Here is a 20,069-nt window from a genome sequence, read left to right on the forward strand (position 1 = left end):
AGCCAGGCTTGCTCGGTTGTAACAACACACAAAACAACAGCTCCCTCAAGGGCCTGTAACCAAGGCTGGCATTGCCTCTGAGGCTGCAGCAGGAAGAGGTGAGGGGTGCTGGCTGGCTCAGGGCTGTGGGTGGCTCTGGGGACGTCCTTTCTAAGTGAGGGAAGGCTGAGCCGCAGGATAGCCAAAGGACAAGACCACCATAGCTATTGGATGGCTCCATCCCAACAGACTGTCCCAGATACCACAACCCCTACTCTCAGTAGACAGGGAGTCCATGTGGCCCTCTCCCATCCTTTGCCCCCTGATAGACAGCAGAAGCACCCGGGATGCCTGGACATTCAGATATTTTGGGTCTGTGCTACATTCAGAGGCATATTTGGCCCATGTCTATATTACATTGGCGGAATCCAACCCATTCTCCAGAAGGTCTTTGTATGGATGAGGCTTGCTTTTTTGTTCTTGTGGTGGTAGTAAAATATACATAATGTAAAACTTTTTAAGTTCCGTAGCATTAAATAGATTCCCATTGTTGTGCAATCAGGACCACCATCCATCTCCAGAACTCTTAAATCTTGTAAAGCGGAAACTCTGTACCCATTAAATAATAACTCCCTATTCCCTCCCCTGTCCCAGCCTCCGGCAACTTTGTGAATATGGCTACTCTTGGTTCTTCATGTAAGTGGACTCCTATTTGTCCTTTCAAGACTGACTTATTTCACATAGCATAATGTCTTCAAGATTCATCCATATTGTAGCTTGTGTCAAATTTCCTTCCTTTTTGTGGTCAAATAATATTCCATTGTTTGTATAGACCCCATTTTGTTTATCCTTTCATCTGGACACTTGGGTTGCTCCCACCTTGTGGCTATTGTGAATAATGCTGCCATGAACATGGGTATACAAGAACCTTTTCACGTTCTAGCTTTTAATTCTTTTGAGTAGATATGTAGAAGTAGGATTGCTGAATCATATGGTAATTCTATGTTTAATTTTTTGAGGAATTGCCATACAGTGACTACATCACTTTACATTTCCACCAACTGTGCACAAAGATTCTATATGAGGCTTTCTTTATTCCATAGGTTGGGTCTAAGCCATCTGTATTCCCAGCTTGAGGTCACCAGTGACTCAATCTTTCTGGCACCTGCCAGGCCTCTCACTTTCCAGCACCCACTTGGAGCTTCCCTAGAGAGGCAGTTTGCTCCCACCACTCTCCTGTCCTCTAGCAGATTCCTTTGGTTCTTGGCAGGGGCTCACCTTTGGCATCTATAGCTCACACACAGTTTTGTCTGGGCCCGGAAGCCTCCCTGTCTGAGGGCTGGCCCTCTGCATGACGCCCAGGGTGACACCCACCCTGAGGACTGCCCACATGATGGGATGGGAGCCAGGCCTGGTTACAGCTGTGGCAAACACTAGCTTTGTCCCTCCTGCCCCATACTGAGCCCCCCGCAGATGGCCCTTCCCTGCTTCATTCTTAGGTCTTAGTTTCCACTGCAACTGACCAGGTCTGGCAATATAACTGGACAAACTAGTATTTCATTTTGAAAATGAAGATGTTCAGGATCCATTAGAGAACTCCCCAAAAGAGAAATATTAGAGAGTTAATATAAAACTGGGGGGATGCAGGCTTAGAACAAAAAACCCTCTTACATCCCTCCACCATGAACTCAAATGGTCAAGGCCTCGGACAGCATCTTTGTATAATTAGATAAAAATGCCCTTTTGGGATCAGGTGTAGAGCCCAGCTAAAAGACTGAGTATTATGCCATATTCTCTGGGCACGCTCCGTCTTGTGGATACATGATATGGTCAACAGGAGTCATCTCCTCCTCCGGGTCCTGGAAGACACACGGCTCTGCAAGCAGAGCTAATGCTGATTTTCAGCTCCCGCTTGCCCCTGGTGATAAGCATAAGCAGTAGCTCTGGGCTATTGATGTTTCTAGTGCCAGTTCCTTCTGCATTACCACCTTGTGGACAAGGCATTTACAGATCCTTCTGGCAGGAAGATTTTCTCTGAAGACCATAAACTAATCGTCTATTTATCACTCACCCAGTGATCCAAGAGCAGACAAGGGTCTTCTTGCATCAGGCAGGCCAGAAGCCATGGGGCTATCAACCCAACATGCCTCACCAAATACCAAAGCCACAGCCCTGGCCTCCCTCACCCAGCTCCACACACACACAACCACACAACCACACACAGCGTCTCACCTGAGCCACCTCTTCAAAGTCATCGTGCCTCTTCTGCAGGGCCCGGGCTCGATGCAGTGACTTTCCAACTCCGGTGTGTTTGCTGAGAAAGGCCTCACCGTGGTTTTCAATCCAGTCCAACACCTGGTCAGAGAAGGAGGACAGAAACAATGACTCCCTGGCAGGAGGAAAGCCATGTGACAATATGAGGGACTGCCAGAGTCCTAGAGTTCCCATCCCCATCAGAAAGCAGCAGTCCAGCTGGACATGTTCAGTCCACCGTGGGCCCAGGGATTTCATTACTGTCGTTGGTCATGCAACAGTCCCACCCTTAACTAAAGTCAACTCGTCTTTGATCATCAGAATATTCCCTTGTTACTTTCAGTTTTCCCAGCCTTAATTAGTCCATTATTTTAAACAAGTGACACAGACCATCAGGCACAGTTTAAGCCCCTCACTACCTTTACTCCACCCACATAAAATCAGGCACACTGGCAGAAAATTAGGCATCAGGTCAGGGCAGTTCCTTGGCCCTCACGACTTACTCATCCCCCACTTCAACATAAAAATGCTCACAGCAGAGGCAACTAGTCTTGGGGACCCCGCCTCCTTGTGGTCCTGGGACTCCCTTCCTAATCTCGAGAGTAAAGGCGGCACTGGTTAGTCCCCACCTGGCTGCTCCAGAGAGCAATCACCAGGACAGCTGTCCTTCCTGGCTTCCTTCCACCCTCCTCCAATCAGCACCAACCACCCAACCAAATAAATGAAGGTCTTTACATCCTAAGGCCTTTAGTATCTATGATTCTTTCCTGTAAAGAAGTGGAGACCCCACGTTTTTCTAGGCTTAATCTAAAATCCAAATCTAGTGATTTGGCTTAGGACATTTTCCTTGATATTTAGAGAAACTGGAACAGACGGAGCTGGACCAGTAGAGGAATGAGGGAGGGGATGCTGAGAAGGTGAGAAAATATGCTGTCCTGAGGGGCACTGGGTGGGGGAGTGGAAACCCCTTAGTAGAAGCCTTGAAATGGAGGGAGGACTAAAGCCTTTAACATTCATGCTGATGGCCGAACAAACACGTGTGCCTCCCATAGAGAAGGGAAGCAGTTCACCTCCTGGTCTCTGCAGAGGTGGTGCTCAATAAAGCAGGTGGCCACAATTAAATCAGTTAGCGTGTACAGCCACGCACCTGTGAGAGATCCTGCCAAGACAACTGAGCCCACTCTATTCTGGCTATTCTGGACTTAACCTGAACATTTGGTTAATGATGTAGTAGTCTTCTCAAGTTCTAGAAGGACCTTTTGGAAAAATGACTTAGAAGAACCGGGCCTGTTTAAAACGACGTTTTAGGGGTGCCTGGATGGCTCAATCAGTTAAGTACCTGCCTTCGGCTCAGGTCATGATCTCGGGGTCCTGGGAGTCTGCTTCTCCTCTCCCTCTGCCCCTCCCCCCGCTCTCGCACGTGCATGTTCTCTCAAATAAATAAATAAATAAATTCTTAAAAATAAATAAATAAAAGGATGCTTTAGTCCATTCCTCTGTTTCTTCTATGGATTGCCCTGCGGCAAGCAGACCAAATCATTCCATGGACTACAGGCATGGGAGTTCTGGCTCCAAAGAATCTAGCCTTTGGCTTCACTTCCTTTAGCACTTGAAATAAATTACACCTACAATTGTGCCAAGTATGGAAGCCTTCAAGGTCTTCAGTGACACTATCACAAAGCCCACAAGATTGGTATTAGGTCAGAGAAATGTACATACGAATATAAAAATGAGATTTAGCAAACATCCACTTAACAACACTGGAATGTCAGATAATTGCCCATTAAAAAGGAGAAAAGAAAGGCTTCTTAGAAAATGACTATATAAACATAGAGTGTAGAGATTTAAATATTTTAGATAACAAATTCTGGCAATGTATGTTTTTAATATTCCAGAGGCATGTCTGTGAAAAGAAACTGCAGTAGTAAATGAACTGGATTTTTACCTTTTGCAAACACTGAAAGGCTGCACTGAAAGGAAGTCTAAATGTTCCCTTCTTAGAAGAAAGAAGAGCTCACATCTCTCTAGAATTATGTATGGGGAAATTTCAACAACAACAACAAAAATCAGGAGAGTGCATTTTTACTTGACTTGACACAACGTGATCCCACAATTTTCTGTTGTAAAGAGGATGATGAACACCAGCATGCAAGGTCAAAGATAAATATTTTTAGTCACAAAGTTTCCCCTGTATTGTGTACCACGGATAGTGCAGTTTTATAATTTTTATGCATATTTAAACTTATGTTAATCCCATGAAGTGAAACTTATGGATAATTTTGATTATTTTTATATACAAAAGAGCTGTCTTGTGGCTTTTCATGAATGCTTTGGAATTTATTACAGAGTTTCACATTACAATTATTTTTTTTATTTAGTTGTGAGCAGTTAAGTGTGACCTGCTTGTCTGGCAGTGTTTTAATGAGTTTATTTTATTTCATTTCATTTTGTATCTCTAGCTTTAATAAAATCTGTTATGCTAAAACAAATTGGTTTAAGAGGAAAGCTTTCCCTCTACTAGTTCTCAAATGGTTAGCTTTTATACTCCCTGAGGGTAATTTCACAACTTGTAAATTTCTCTTAAAAAGCAATTTGTGTTCTATTTAAGTTCTTTTGCTTTCTTTAAAATGTCAATTCATTGTCTGTTAATGACACTTAAGTTGACTTAATTAGCTTTACCATAACCTCTTAAAAATCTATTATTCATATTCGATAGGCTTTTATTAGTTTAAATATAATTTCGATTGCTCTGTGATGTTATATTGCCTCCACTTAGTCCAGCTTCTGTCATCAGAGCGGAAGTTGTGGGGAAGCCCCGAGCAACCTCAGTGAGGATACAGCGCCCGCGTGGAAATCAGTTTAACAAAGAAAAAGGCAAATGATTTAGGATGTGAACAAAATTACTTTGATAATTCATGGAGACTGAAAAGTACCTGAGGATAGAGAAACATAATCACTATATGAGGTATTGTTTAAAATGCTGATTTCTGACCATTTTGTTCCAGACAGTTCATTTAGAGCCAGCCTTACTTGACACACACATTTAGACCCCATGCTCTCTTGACCCTGATTCCATGGCCCCCAATCCTGGGAGTACAATCTAGCTTCTCCCCTAGACTGTACAGCAGAGAATGTGCTTTCTGAGCAGACACCAGCAGTGCCTGTTAATTACATTACACCCTGTAAATTAAAGTGCAGCCCTGGAAAACTGGATATCTCATAGTTTCTGGTGCATCCCAGACTTGAGACATCACTGGTTGAAGAATAAATTGCATTTCTAGCCAAATCCCTGGAATCCTACTGAAGTGCATGCACCCATCAAGGTATCCCTCATTAGCTATCCCCATTTAACTTCTCTCATCTACAAAATTTTATTTAAAATAATCAATTATTAATTGTAGTCAAGATAGTACAGGATGATAGTTAATAGTACCTATTAGTGGCTTTGAGTTGGTATTCAAGTGTTTCCAACACAGAAGGTTTTATTTTTTAGTTTTTGCCTGCGGGTTCTTCAGGAAGCAAAGCACAGTTGGGATGTGAATATCACTGGATTCAAACAGATACTTATTAGTCTTATTGTGCCCTAGTGCTGGGCACTGGAACAGCCCAGAATGCAGTATTAAACAAGGGAGGCAGGGCCCTGACTCTGGAAACTCAGTCTATGCCAGGAACAGGCGCTGGACAGGAGATCACACAATTGGTCATTAACTGCAATGGTGAAAGTGCCGTGCCAATGGTCAGGGAAGGCCTCTCTGAGGAAGTGAGGTGTAGCTGAGCGCTGAGGGAGAGCAGACTTAACCAAGCTAGGAAGGAAAAACATCAGCATGGCCTGAGTAGGGGTAAGCACGTAATGAGCCCAGAGAAGGCAAGAACTGGATATGCAGAGCCCTGGTGTGCCCAGTCAGACTCCAGGGCTTGTCCTAAGAGTCACCGAAGGGCTGGACTGCATTTAAAAGTTACTACTTTTGCTTTGTGGAGAATTGGAGGAAGGCAAGAGTAGAGGTGGGGAAACAGGACGTTACTGCAGAACTCCTGACAAGAGGTGATGGTGGCTTAGATGAGCCTAATGGCAGTGGCCATGGAGAGACAGGTGTGAGTAATATTAGGGGAGAGAATGGCCAGGATTTGGTGGTTAAGTGTGGGGGCAACAGAGGGGCAGGTGGAAGGCTGACCCCCTGGGGCATGAATAACTGCGTGGAGGGAGGATCTGGTCACTGGTGCAGAAGCAAATGAGTTATGAGAGACAGAACAGAGATAACAGATTTTTCTTGTGTTCTTTCCATTTTCATTCTCATGCTCTGGTTCTGATAAATGACAGTTATGCCTGTGAACTTGAGTGGGAAGTAGCACCCCATGATCGTTGTCAATCTGATTCTGGCAAGATGTGCCCTTAGTTTCAGAGGAGCAATTTTATACACTCAGGTTTAAAAATAAGTTATCAGTTGTTAAGATAGTTGGATCCTAAAATTAACAAATTAGGGACACCAAATCCATTTGAAAAACACAAATTTAGGCTTAAGTGGAATTAATCTGTGCATTCTTGCAGGGGCATTTCACTGGGATACAGTTTTCGAGGGGCCCCTTAACCTGACATGGAAGTCCTCTGTGGCCACTCCACCCGCTCTCAACCCCACCTCCAGTGAGTCCCTAGCTCACCCCTGAACACCCCCAAAACTGCTTCTTGCTTCCTGAGTTCTGCTTTCACTACTTTTAACTTCACTTGAAATGTCCCTATCCTTCCTTCTCCCTATCTCCGCCTCCTGGCCTCCTTCCTACTCATCCTTTAAGCACCATCTCAAAATCACTAGTTCTGGAAATGCTTCTCTTTAATAACCCACCCAGGCTGGGGTGGTGTCACTCTTCCCTGATTCTGTTCAAACCACAATTACTGCCTCCAGGCCTGTCTCTCCCACTAGACTCTGACCTCTTTGTGATTCCCCGACTCACAGCACAGCGTGGTTTGTTACAACACGTTGAACGGCACTCAACTCCAGCTCATCCCCACCACACGGCTTTGGGGTGAACGTGTTAGCTCCATGCTCCCCTTCCTCACTCCGGCATAGAGCCTCTCTCAGGCTGCACCCAGGGTTCTCCCCTTGTGTGTCTCCACCCTCTCCACTGAGCTCAGAGAGTGTGGGATTTTCACCATTGTATCCTACCCCTCCACCATGCCGAGCCCCCCGCCCCCCGCATCCCTGCCAGCACTGCACATGCAGGAGATATCCAACCAATGCTTATAGCCTTACAGCCGTGAGCCGTCAAGTGCAAATTTGGCTGAGGCACCTGCCCTACCATCTTGAGAGAAGCTGTACCACCTCATTCAGGAGGAGACCAGATCTGTACCGTCTTTGGGAACAAAAACCCAGGACTTCTGGCCCCTACAGCAGGCAGACAGTCTTAAAAACAACTTGTAAAGCTCTTCCTCCTTTCTTGCGTCCCAACTGTTCAATCAGAAATTTGTCCTTTTCCAGAACAGTCTTTTCCAGGAGAGAAGCTCACATCCGGAATTGGATGTGGGAGCCAATCTAACAGTCATTATACATAATTCCCTAATCGCCCCCTTTCTTCCTCATCTAATTGTGTTTATTCCAACGAGCACACAGTCAAGGCAGGGCACTTTTCAGGGTAGGAGACAGTCCTTTTGAGCTGCTAAAGGGGAGAGAAAAAGTCCTTTTGAAGAGAACTGTTGATATTTTTTCTGAACAGTGGCCATGAATGCAACTGAGTTGATGGGAGAAATTCGAGGGCCTAGCTGCTTGCTGTACCAGGACTCCTGATTTTTTAAACTCTTCTAATGTGATAGAATCTTAGTGTTAGAGGAAATCCACAGGGTCATTCAGCCCAATGCAGGACGCCCCGACACTTAGAGATATCCACCTTCAAAGTTTTAAGTTCTTATCTAAGCTCTACCTACATATAAAAGTATTTTGGGCTCCTAAAGCATCAGTAAAATGTGGCACCATCTTGATTAGCATAACTTATAGACCCCATCCTTGGGATCAAGAGGGACCTGGCTCTGGTCCCAGCTCTGCCCCTAACCAGCTATGACCCAGCTGGGTGTACGCCTTCTCCTCTCTGGACCTCACTGTCTCAAATGAAAACACCGGATCATACCATCTACCTAAGTCTTCTTCCACTCAAATATTTCGTTATTTTTTTATATGGAGGGTACAGCAGCTCCCCTCCTCAGAAGATGAGATTACTGTCTGTGGAGGGTTTGCTCTTTGTTAAGCACTAGGTCAGGGCATTTGACTCATCACCTCATCTGTATTATCTCACCCCACTGCTTAGCTGCAAACCTGAGAATCTTTCTTATTAACCCTTTCTTGTACACTGTTTCCACCACAACCACAACCAGTCCAAGCCACCATCTTTCCTCCCTCGCCCCGCAGCCCTCTAAAGCAGTCTTTCTCCTTAGACTTGTAACACTCCCATCCACTCATTAGCCAGACCTATTTCTTTTTTTAATTTTTTAAAAAAGATTTATTTATTTATTTGAGAGAGAGAGAGTGCGCATGAGAAGGGGGGAGAGGCAGAGGGAGAAGGAGAAGCAGACTCCCCGCTGAGTGCAAAGCCCAAAGCAGGGGTAGATCCCAGGACCCGGAGATCTTGACCTGAGCCAAAGGGAGATGCTTAACGTACTAAGCCACCCAGGTGCCTCAGCCGGACCTACTCCTTTAAACATAAATCAACTTAACAACATTCTCTTTACTAAAAACTCTACCATTGTTTCCTACTACTCTTAGAAAAACCAAATGCTCTTCATAGCTTATAAGGTCTGCTTTGATCCGGACCCTTTTCTTCAAACTTCTTACCCTTTTGTCCTGCTCTTTATTCAGTGGCCACTTTGGCCATTCACCCATTTTCGGGAATGCACCCAGCTCATTCTGGTGTCAAGCACTGCCTAGATCCTATTTCACATGCCTGGAGCCTCTTCCCAAACACATCCCCCAGGCTTATTCATTCAGCTTTCTGCTCATACGTCACTGGCTATCACTACATGACATACTACATATCCACGTGTTTGTGGTGGGGTTTTCTCTCTACCTCCTGAATGTAAGCTCCACGTGGGCAGAGGCTTTGTTTGGTTCACAGCTGGGCTCTCAGAGAGCACTTGCTGAATAAATGAGTGAATGAACTCATCCCATCTGATTTGAGAACTTCCTGTGTGATTAAAGGAAATGGAGACAATTTACGAACGCATGTGGAATCAGAGTCCCTCATCTGGTGGCCCCTGATCGATCATCTTATTCGAGACCAGTTACTAAGCTGGTGTCATAGTTTGATCCACAGGAAAACAGGCAGGAAGTTTTTATTGTTTTAAGTAAACTGAAGAACTCCTCCCCTCTCAGCAACTCCCCCCAGCCCGCAGCCTCCTTGCTCCTCAGAAAGCCATTATCCTGAGACCAATGAAAAAGGGCGCACACACAAGCAGCTGCCTACAACACACTTTGTTCTGCTAAGGCCCCCAGTACTCACAGTGTGCGGAGTACCCAGGACAGTTCACCATAGCATGATTTCTTTCTCCCGGCACAGCACCGTGAATGCAGGTTGTGAAGGGGAGGGCTCACACAATGCCAGCGCCACCCGCTCCCACTGCCTGAGCCTGGAGAACACGGAGGCGCCACTTGAAATGCCCAATTACTGGCAAGTCATTTTCTGTCCCTTCTTTGGAACAATCATGATCAAAATAAATGTCTGGTTATGGCAGGAGAATCCATTATTTTTCTGAGATGTATCAGCTGAAACTCATTAGCAGGTAGCGTCTCTTCTCCTTCCCCTGAGAACTGTAGTCCCTTCACCTGACAGACCAATGCTGGGTGGAAGCTGGCCAGGAGACCTGAAGCCCCAAAGTTTCAGCTGCCTCACCCTGCAGCCTTCCACTCCCAGTCAGCGCACACCTGTGCCTTCAACAGAGCCAAGGCTGGAGTGATGGGAACTTGGCTTTGTCCTTGACACCTCCCTGAAAGGATCTCCTTGCCCTGGTGCCTGGATGCCTATTTATGGTGTCACCGTACTTCTCATCACCAAGGCTTGGATCTCTTAAGTCAGAGGTTCTGGAACTTGAGAATGCTTAAGAATCACCTGGGGTTCTTTTTAAAACATAGGGAGGAAGTTCAGGACAACCCTCCCACCCCATGGAATGTGCCACTTTGGCATGTGGATTATTTTGAGCTGAAGGTACTTTGAGACCCTGTGGCCTCAAGAGAAACTTTGTATCCTCCCTTAACTACACTGAAGAATCTAAATTGCAGGGCTTTCCTAGAATAAGGGTTATTAGCAAAGATAAATTTTATCTGAGTGACCCATCTGTACGGTAGGGCAAACATCTAATCACCAAACATCTGCTCTTCTTATGGCCCTGTGAAGTGCATTCCTTTCCTCTGGAATCCCAGACCCCTACCCCCTTTTCTCCCTAGTTCAGGATGACATATATACCTTTTGCCCGTCTTTGGAATTCCCATGTCTCTGTGGATTCCCAATACGCACGCCTATTAAATTTGATTTTCTCCTGTTAATCTGTCTCATATCAATTTGATTGTTAGTCCAGCTAGAAGAGGAGACAGCAATTCTTGCCCCCGCAAGAAGGCGACAGGGCATTCTTGCTCCGTGACGATAGGCACCACCTTACCCACAGATTCTGGATCAAACAGTATAGAACAGGGCTGGATAATGTGTGCTTATATCACGTTCCCCACTCTGAGCAGAGATTTTAATGCCAGGGGTTCAAGGACTACACTTTGAAAAACACAGTTCCACATTTGCACTTGACATCTCCCTTGTTTTCTACCTTTGCCTCATTCCCTAGTTCCTGCTCTCTGGCCACGGGAGTACTGTGGCTCTCAGAAGCTTCTTGCTCCAACTTAGCTTTCTACCCACCCCAGATCACCTCAGACCTTCACTCTAGGAGCATGTTTCCTCAGCTCAAATCTTTGATTAGCTCCCCGCGGGTGACACAGTACGAACCTTTTATTCTTTAGCCTGGTATCCAAGGCTTCAGAAATAGCATGTTGAGGTCAAGGACCAGTTGAGAATAGGGGTTATCGGAAAGAAGTGACCCTGGATGGTGGCTGTCTTCTCCATCATTAACATAATAATAAAAAGGTACTGAGGACAGTAAAAGTACTTAAAATTCCCAAGGACCAAGAAAGCCCTGAGGCTTAGTAACTCCTGGGAGGGGACTTCTCTCACTGTCTCTCAGGCCCCACTAGCCTCCTAGCCCTGCCAGAGGGAGGCACCCAGGTCCCGCCTCAGATGGTGCTCACCATGGAATGACTATTTTTCAACTAGAGAAGAGATTGCATTCAGAAAACCAAAGCACCAAGGGAGAGACCAGGGTGGGGAAGGGTGGAGAGGAAGGCAGAAAGTAGGGCAAAGAGGAATGGGGGGGTTAGAGGTTTGAGGGGAAGAGGATAGAGTGTGAGGGGTACTAGACACCCAAGCAACTCCCAGGCAGGAGGGTCTGAGCATGTCTGAGGCAAGCCTCTAGAGCTCACTCCCCAACCTGGCCAATTCTAGGTGGGGAGTACTTGGAGAAGGCGGGAACAGACCCTTCAGTGCCAGCCTCCTAGGACAGAAAGAGGAATAGAATGCTCCCTGCAAGATCAGCAGCACCAGAGATGCTAATGATGAGGCTGTTTCCCTACGTTCACTGCAATCAGAAAGGGAGCAGAACCCTCCCTTACTCCCCTCCCTATCTCCCCCGGTGCAGCTGAGCCTCAACCCTGCTTTCTTTATGGGTGTTCACCTTGCCCAAAGAATCACCGGTCATCTACTTGAATGTATTTTGATGGATTATGACCATCAAATAACTTAATTGTAAACTTGACTACTGCTTAACACTAGCATGGGCAAATGGATATTATTCAAGATGTAAATTACAAAGAAAAACATCAGCAATGCTGAGTTAAGATTATAAAAAATAAATGAGAATGGGTAATGTCTGCTCTAGGGAAATTTGTATCAGAGAGACAAATATAGAAGGCAGTTTTATAATCATGCAACAGATGGGAAAGAGTATTTGGGTATGAGTATCACTTGTCACCTGTGGATCTTACCGGACAAGCACTTTGAGGATGAATCTCAGCTGTGGGCTACACAACCTTGGGCAAGTCTCATACTCTGGGACCAAGTAATCTACCAGGGCCCTTTGAGCAATGACATTCCATCACTAACTTACAAACCCCTCAAGGGCAGGGCCTGGTCTCTCTGCATTCCCATCACCTAGCATGGTGCCCACGGCATAGCAGAAAGGCTAAGAGCAGGACCCAGAATTCAGGCAGACTTGGATTTGAATCCTTACTCTTCTCCTAGCTGTGTGACCTTAGGCAAGTTTCTTTAACCCTTCTAAGCCTCAATTTTCTCACCAGTAAGATGGAAACCAAACTATCCCCTGCCTCAGAGGGAAGATAAGTAAGAAAAGGCAAGCAAAAAGATTAGATGCTCAATCATATGTACTCAGAAGGATGATGAACCCTGAACTTTAAACCACACAACTTTTACAGGCACATTTAATTCCAGTAACAAAATCTCAGGGTTGGACTCCAACCTCTGTCTGATGTTTGTATCCTCAACGCCACATACCCAGTAAGTAAGCAGTTGGCATTTCAAATTTTGCAGGTGGTTCTCCCTTGTGTGTGTTCCCTGATCTCTCTGGGACTACACCCTGAGCGCTTTCCTTCTTGGACACTTTAATCCTTTCTTATAAGAAGAGTTCATTTCTAGACCCATCATCATTCTGGTCACTTTCTTCTGACTAATCATTCTGTGTGCAACCCAAAGCTTATCTTTTATTATGCAAAGCTGTCAATTGGATCATACACCGTCCACACTGCTTTAGTACGATTAAGGGGGCACAGTCACTGTAGCCAGTAAAAGACTGAATATCCGCAGTTTAAAAAAATTACTCTCAAATCCTTTTTACATATTCTTTGGCAGGCAGGAGCTGACATAGTAAAACCTATAATTCTCCATGTGAGGCTCCAGAAAAACTGATAGAAACAGGTGAGATTCATTTGTAGTACAGGAACTATGGACTTTAATATTAATACAGTCATTCAGAGGGGAAAGTCACTGAGCCTGATAAATTCTGCCATCACTGCCCCTCACTTGCTCACCTGCCTGGACTGATTAGAAGACATTGTTTTTAAGGGAGGGCCTTGGAGCCTCAAACGTCACTGTCCCGCCCACACCACCGAGAGCACTCCTCACCCCTCCTGCCTTACCTCCCCCCTGCCCTGCCAAGAGTGGGCACCCAGTTAGACTCCCTCTTCCCTGTCCCCTGGCTGTCAGCTCTCTGCTTCCTGGCCTTCCCCGGGAACACCATCTCCATCTCCTCTGCCTCAGCTCCAAGAACCACTGCCATCCCACTCCAACCACAGGGAACCTTCCCTGCTCTAACTCCATCAGCCCATCGTTATTATGCTTCTTTGGCCCTGAACCCGGACAGCCGTGTGCCATTCATACATCCTTCGGTGCATATGTCTTCTCTCAAGCGAGGGACCTTACTCCCAGCACAGGGCCTTGCACTCAGGAGGTGTACTAAAACAATTCACCAGTTCATTCTTCCGAAAAACAGAGGGAGAAGAAAAAGAGAGGGAGGCAAAACAAGATGGCTTGCAGAGAGTATTCAAAACAGTGGTTCTGGCTATGGAAAAAATTGAATGGAATGTGCATCTCTCAGAAGGATCAAGACTCTAGCTACTCCTTGTTCTTCTCAGCACAAAGTCAGGTTTATCTGGGCTGGGAAGCTGTCTCTTAGACCCCTGGGAACACACAGGAGTTAGGGGAAATGAGAGGCAGAAGTGGAGATAGGCTGATGTTGTCATGGGGTACTCGTTTCGCTCTTGCTCAGTGCTGTCCCACTCTACACAGGAAAGGCAATAGTACTGAAAATTACTCCGCTAGTGACACTAAAGCAGGTATGCCCCATCCACACCTTTCTGCAGCTGCATGAACCCCACTTACAGTTGGGTCCTCAGAGACTTATTCCCATTGCCTTCAAGCCCAGCAGGGAAAAGAAACCTGAGCACATCTGTTGGGACTCGAGGGAGAGCAACCACAGGGTGATGTGCCAGGTCAATTCTGACTGCAGACGTTCCAGTGGAATCTTTGTCACTGGTGTCTGTCCTTGGTTTTCATCTTTTTGCTTTACTCTCCTTTGGGCCCTTAACGGGCAAAATATTCCTACTTGGGCAAAGACCAAGCCCGGAATTGGCAATGGGGCAAGCTGGCAGGCAGGCAGGCAGGCAGGCAGGCAGAGGCTGGCTCACTCTCGTGCTCTCTCCCTCCACCAGCAGGAGTCCCTGTCCCTTTGTCTTCTGTCCCTCCCTAACCTTCCCCTTTCTCTTTTTCCTCCCATCCCAAGGATGTCAGTTCCTCTGCTCTGTCTTCAAATTTCTCTCCCTTTCCTCCTCTGCTCCCCTTGGCTGTCTCTGTCTCCCTCCTCTCCCTGTTTTGGGCTATGTGCATGTGCCCGTCTGTCTTTCCCTCTCTATGGAAGCATGCATGTGTGCTTCCTGTCTCTCTTCCTGTTCTGCTCTACCTGGCTCCTCTCTTATGTGGCTTTTCTATAGGATACCTGAACTGGGAGCCAGAAGACTCAGCTTCTGGTCCTGGCACTATATTAACAAGCTGTGCGGTCACGGCCACATTATTTCACATCTCTGGACCTCAAGTTCCTCTATCATATTGTAGGTTAGACTAGATGGTCTTTCAGGTCTTTGACAGCTCTGAGATTTTCTCACTGAATAAAACAGAACTTGGCAGACCCCCGAAGCAGTCGCTGTTGTCCAAACAGGAGACTCACGCTGGGGTCCCAACAGCACGAGCACCAGGGGGCGCCCGAGTCCCACTCAGAGGATGTGACTAAGGAGCCCGATAAGGCTGATGGAGGCTTTACTACCTGCTAGACAGCCAGGGTGCAAAGGCTTATACTTGTCTCTCATTCAGTCCACTGAGATAGGTACGATGATCATTCCTTAGAGGTCACGAAGCAGAAGCACCAGAAGTGAAATGCCCTGCCCAGTCCCACGGCCGAGACTTGAAGAACAGGTTGCACTCAGGTGTCTGACTGCAGAGCCAGTGTTCCCATGCACGATTCTGTATTCTTCCAGACAAGGAGGCTTGCTCACAAGCTCTCCACTGAGGCTGCTGAGTAAACATCTCTGGACCCCCAATGTGCTCAAGAATCTTAGATCCAGGCTATATGGTTCAGTCAATTCTCTCCTCCCTCAAGACACCAACTCTGACTTCTCATGCTTCTGCCTATAACTGTTCCATCAATACTCTGCTGCCCTGCATACGGAATGGCATATTCTGGTCAAACTGTTCTATTTTCGGATGGGTATGTCTTGAGCCATTCTAACGAACCAGGCATCCTGCCAGGACGTAATGCGGTGCAGTTCCAGGCCCACTGCAGAAGACGGAGCTTTCTGAATCGCTGATGAGCACCGCATGTTTTGTGAGCACTGAGGCTGGGTCCCTGCATCCTCTACCGTCAATACCTGGGATCCTCAGGACTTTCACATCACTGCACCTGCAGGCAGACTCCAGCTACTCACGAGCACCTCCTGGGTGGGCCTGGAGAAACAGGAACTGGGGGTCCTCTGACGATAATTTCAGCTCAAGTCAGCAAATCTAAAGAGAACCCCAGCTTCATGTCAGCTGTAGCCAAGAGTTGTAAGGTGCACAGAGAACCAGCAGCCATGGTTTCTACTCTCAAGGAGATATGGAATAGATGAGAGGCAACATGCAAAATAAAGACGATGCACATACGAAGTTTCTGGGAGTCAGGAGACCAAAGCCCAAGTCTTTCACCCTAACTGTTGAGTGCGTTATGTCCAGAAGCCTTCTGAAAGCACCAGCTCAGACACCTCTGGGTACCTCATAAGGTTCTATTTGCTTTTACTCAGTACCAACAGTGTGATTGGTATGGTAGAGATGAACTGATAGCATCTCAATTCCAGAAATACTCATTTTTATGAGCATGATGTAGAATGGCCCCAGGTATAGGTTTACTAGACTTTCTTCCTAGCTTTTGTGTGGATGCCATGGTGGCCACACAAAAGTCTGGCTGTTCCCAGACAGTCCAAGTCTGGATGCCACCTTCCTGTTGGGGAGGCCTTTTGCCTGCCCCCTTGCAGCCCCTTGGTCCCCTCTCCAATGCCCACCCTGGTGCAACGGCCGTGGAAACAACAGGAGGGCAAAGAGCACACCAAGGAGACGGCACAACCAGCAGCCTGGTTACCTCCATGAGCCACTCCAAGTTCACTGAAATAGTAACACCCCCATGTGTGCCTCCGGAGGCTGGCACCTCACTCTGTCTCAATCACAGATGGGCTCCGTGCTCTCTTGTGCTCCGGGATGATGTATTTATCTGGACAGTTCCAGATGGCAGGAGTAGGCAATGGATTCATTTGCTTTTCCGTTCCCGGCAGGCACCACAGGGGTTTTGGAGCTGGGGCCAACACATAAATGTCCATCTCTCCTGAGGCTGAGGTGTCGCCTCTGATGACTCAATCACTTGCCCCAGCCTGGGGTAGCAGGGTGGGGGTTCCTGTGACAAGGTTAGGGCAGCCCAAGACTTGGAAACACTCCCGAAGGCCTGTCGATTCCCACGACTGGTTGCAGGGTGAACCCCCTCCCAGAGGGTGTCACAGCCAGTCATAGGATGCCCTGCTCTCCCTCCACCCTCCCTCTGTCTCAGGGCACCTAGCACTGGGGTCCCTCCTAACAGCAGCTGTGAAGAGGACCACACTCCAAAGACCTGTCCAGCTGGCTCTCATGTTCCATGTATATTTCGATACACTTTTCAATTACAACTGGCCAATTCTATTGAGGGTATAGAAGGAGTGTGAAATGTTATTTTATATGTAGAAACTTGAAATTAAGTGCTGGCCACAGAAAAGTCTGATAGCATGAGTGCCCCCACCTTTGCCTCTCACAGCGAAATCAGCAGGGAGGTGATGTTAAGCTCCAACTTCAGTCTCTAGCTCCCAACCAGCTCCCCATCCCCCGGAGTATCCACACTAGAGCAAAGCTCCCAGGGAGACAGACAGAGAAAGTATGAGGGAAAAAGGATGGGCTATTTCATTCAAAAGGGTATTCGTGGCAAGACTGTCCTTTCATGGTCAAAACATAACCACTTCTTTATCATTTATGGTAAAGGGAAAAGCTATGACTGGTATAATATTGCAAAAAGACAGATTAAGTCAGAAATAACCTCTAATCATTAACAGCCCATGTTTTAAATCTCATTTGCCAAGTAAAATCTTGCCGAAGAATCCCCTAAAGGCCCTGTACCCCAACCACACCCCGACTTCAGCAGACCACCTGCCTCCCCGATTGAGAAGTGAGCTCACGGTGTACGGTCCAGCCCTGTCAGCGCTCAAATAAACCCCCAGGCCCTGGAGTCATCTAGAAAGCTCTGGGAGCCCGAGTGAGGGTCAAGCTCTCCCCAAAGAAAACCATGCCATGTCACCGCAAGGAGGCGCTCCGCCTCCGGCCTTGCCTCCTTCCCCACACCAGAGAGTGCGCAGGCCGGTCTGTGAATTCGGCAGGAAGTCCGGATGGTACGTGGCGGGGCGGGGAGAAGGGGCGGCTAGGGCGGAATGGCCCTCTTCCCTCCGTCCGTCAGGGGTTCCCAGGCTTGATCGCCTGGGTCAGGGCCTGCCTGGGATGGGTGCCCCTCGGGGGAAGCGGCCGTTACCTGCTGCACGTCCTGCTGGAAGACGCAGAGCTGCAGCCGCTGGTGGAGCCGCACCTTGCGGTGCTGCCAGATGCTCTCGAGCCGCCGCTGGTGGTGCAGCACCTCGTGCACCACGTCCAGCACCTGGTGCACTGCCTTGGAGTAGTTGGCGGTGGCCGTGAGGGACTCAGCGTTCCCAGGGCTCAGGGGACGCTGCAGCACATCCAGCAGAGCTTTGCCATCCTGGCTGACCTGCAAGAAGGAGAGGTCAGATCGAGGGAACCAGGAAGCGGCAGGGCACAGGGAGGCAGGGAGAGTTGGCCCCGGGGATCCGGCGTTAGGACGCAGAATCCCATGACACCCACGGCAGGTGCCAGCCAGGGCACCCCTGGTGCTCCGCCTGCAGCCTGGGGGAGAGCAGAGCATCCCAAATCCTGGGAGAGGGGAGCTGCTGAATCAGTGTCTCTCTCCCCCTTGAATCGGGCAGGGACTCTGCCTTGGTCATCTGTCCCCAGAGCTTAGAACAGTGCCTGCTCCACTGTGCCTGATGCATACTTGGACTGATTCACTGGGTAGGTCAAGCAGCAGAACTTCATTTCAGAAACGAAGCAAAATATAAACGGATACCATAAACCTCTCTCCCACCTTCACTTCTTGTACCTAGCTCTAAACTTCTAGATGTGTGACCGCAGGCAAGTTTCCTAACCTCTTTGGACCTCAGTTTCCTTGTCTGTAAAATAGGGGTAGGAATGGGACAACCTCACAGAGCTGTGCTGAGGACTGAGTGAGTCAACACAGGGAGCGCTCAGAACGGGGCCCAGCAGGGAGGACTGGTTCCTAATTCTATTTTTACCATCAGCATCTTTACCATCATCACTTCTCTCTCCTGTCTTCCTTATTCCTCCTCATTTTCTTTCTTTTATGTTTATCCTTCTTTTGCTCTCCTTCTATACAGCTTCCTTCTTTTCTTCTGAGAGTGGTAACATCCCCGTCTTTCCAGAACATGCAGGGTAAGGGAGGGACCCTTAGACTGTAGACACAATAGCTACACTCTTGTGTTCCCCAACATTCACCCTCAGTGCTGAGACCCATGGGGGTGATGTTCCCTGTCATTCCTTCTTGGAATCTTGGTACAATTACAGGCACCAATATTTCTGGAAAGTGGCATCATCTGATGGACACCTGTGGCTCTCCAGTGCTGGCCGAGGACCCAGTAAAGTATGTATCTTTCCAATTAAAACCAGCAGTGACCAGGGAATCAGGGGATTTCAAGGCCCCAAGTTAATGTGGTTAACGATGAAATCGAGGTTGGTTTGGAGTTGAACAGTCTTTTCCTTCCAGCAAGGTGGGGAAGCGAGTGTGCTCGTACCTCCAGCCTTATGGTGATGAATGAGGAGCTGTTTGCTGGGCTCCGGCCTCCCCTTACTCCACCCTCATGTCCTGATAATAGCTTGCTGAGGGTTTGGCAACACAAAGGCATCAGCTACCCCCTGTTCATGCGGCAACAGAAACCGTGTGGGGCTGGGGGTGGGTGACTTGGAGGAATCCTAGGCAGAGAGTACTGTAGCTGAGATGGGAGAGGAAGCCTGGCTGGAGGAATACAGCCCATCTACATGACTACCTCTCCCCATCCCATCCCACTTTGCCTGCCTCCCACAATGCATTTGCCGGGGAAGCAAAGAGGAAGTACCTCATCAGTGATACAAAGGTAACATTGTCCAGAGATGTGAATAAGACAAATATCCTATGGCCAAACCCAGGAGAGCCCTCCTCAGGGAACTGTGAGCAGATGCTGTCTTTGACACCATGCTATGTCCAGGGCAGGGTAGTTAGAGACGGAAGGCCAAGTCCCCAAATCCAAGTCAACAGAGCTCTAGTCCTCTGCCTCAGTCCACATGTGCAGGAGGCAGGGACAGCCCACTGACCTCTGAAGTGGGCTTGGAGGGAGTGTCCGTGTCCCCCAATGCTAGGGCCTGCGAAAACTTTGGGAGAAATATTGTGTCTCTCTCAGTAATGACCCAAACACCCCACAAGTGTGAAACGTGTAAGTATGATATGAATCTCATTTGTACGCTCTATGTTTATATCTTACAAGGAGTAAATTTAGAGATTCTTGACCCATGGGCATTCTTGACCCATAGTTCTGTTC

General features: G+C 47.7%; 1 protein-coding gene across 9 annotated transcripts in view; it reads right to left on the reverse strand.

Annotated features, from left to right (window-relative positions):
• Positions 1-20,069, reverse strand: part of KALRN (kalirin RhoGEF kinase) — a 642,459-nt gene that overhangs the window by 343,369 nt on the left and 279,021 nt on the right. For all 9 annotated transcript variants that reach the window (XM_057306496.1, XM_048214817.2, XM_044382637.3 and 6 more), the window contains exons 9-10: positions 17,942-18,172; positions 2,212-2,334 (exon numbers count right to left, since the gene is read on the reverse strand). In XM_057306496.1, the coding sequence (XP_057162479.1) occupies positions 2,212-2,334; positions 17,942-18,172 (354 nt within the window). The remainder of the gene's footprint in view (positions 1-2,211; positions 2,335-17,941; positions 18,173-20,069) is intronic.

The sequence above is a fragment of the Ursus arctos genome, unplaced genomic scaffold (genome assembly GCF_023065955.2).
Source record: "Ursus arctos isolate Adak ecotype North America unplaced genomic scaffold, UrsArc2.0 scaffold_4, whole genome shotgun sequence".
Classification (NCBI taxonomy): Eukaryota; Metazoa; Chordata; class Mammalia; order Carnivora; family Ursidae; genus Ursus; species Ursus arctos.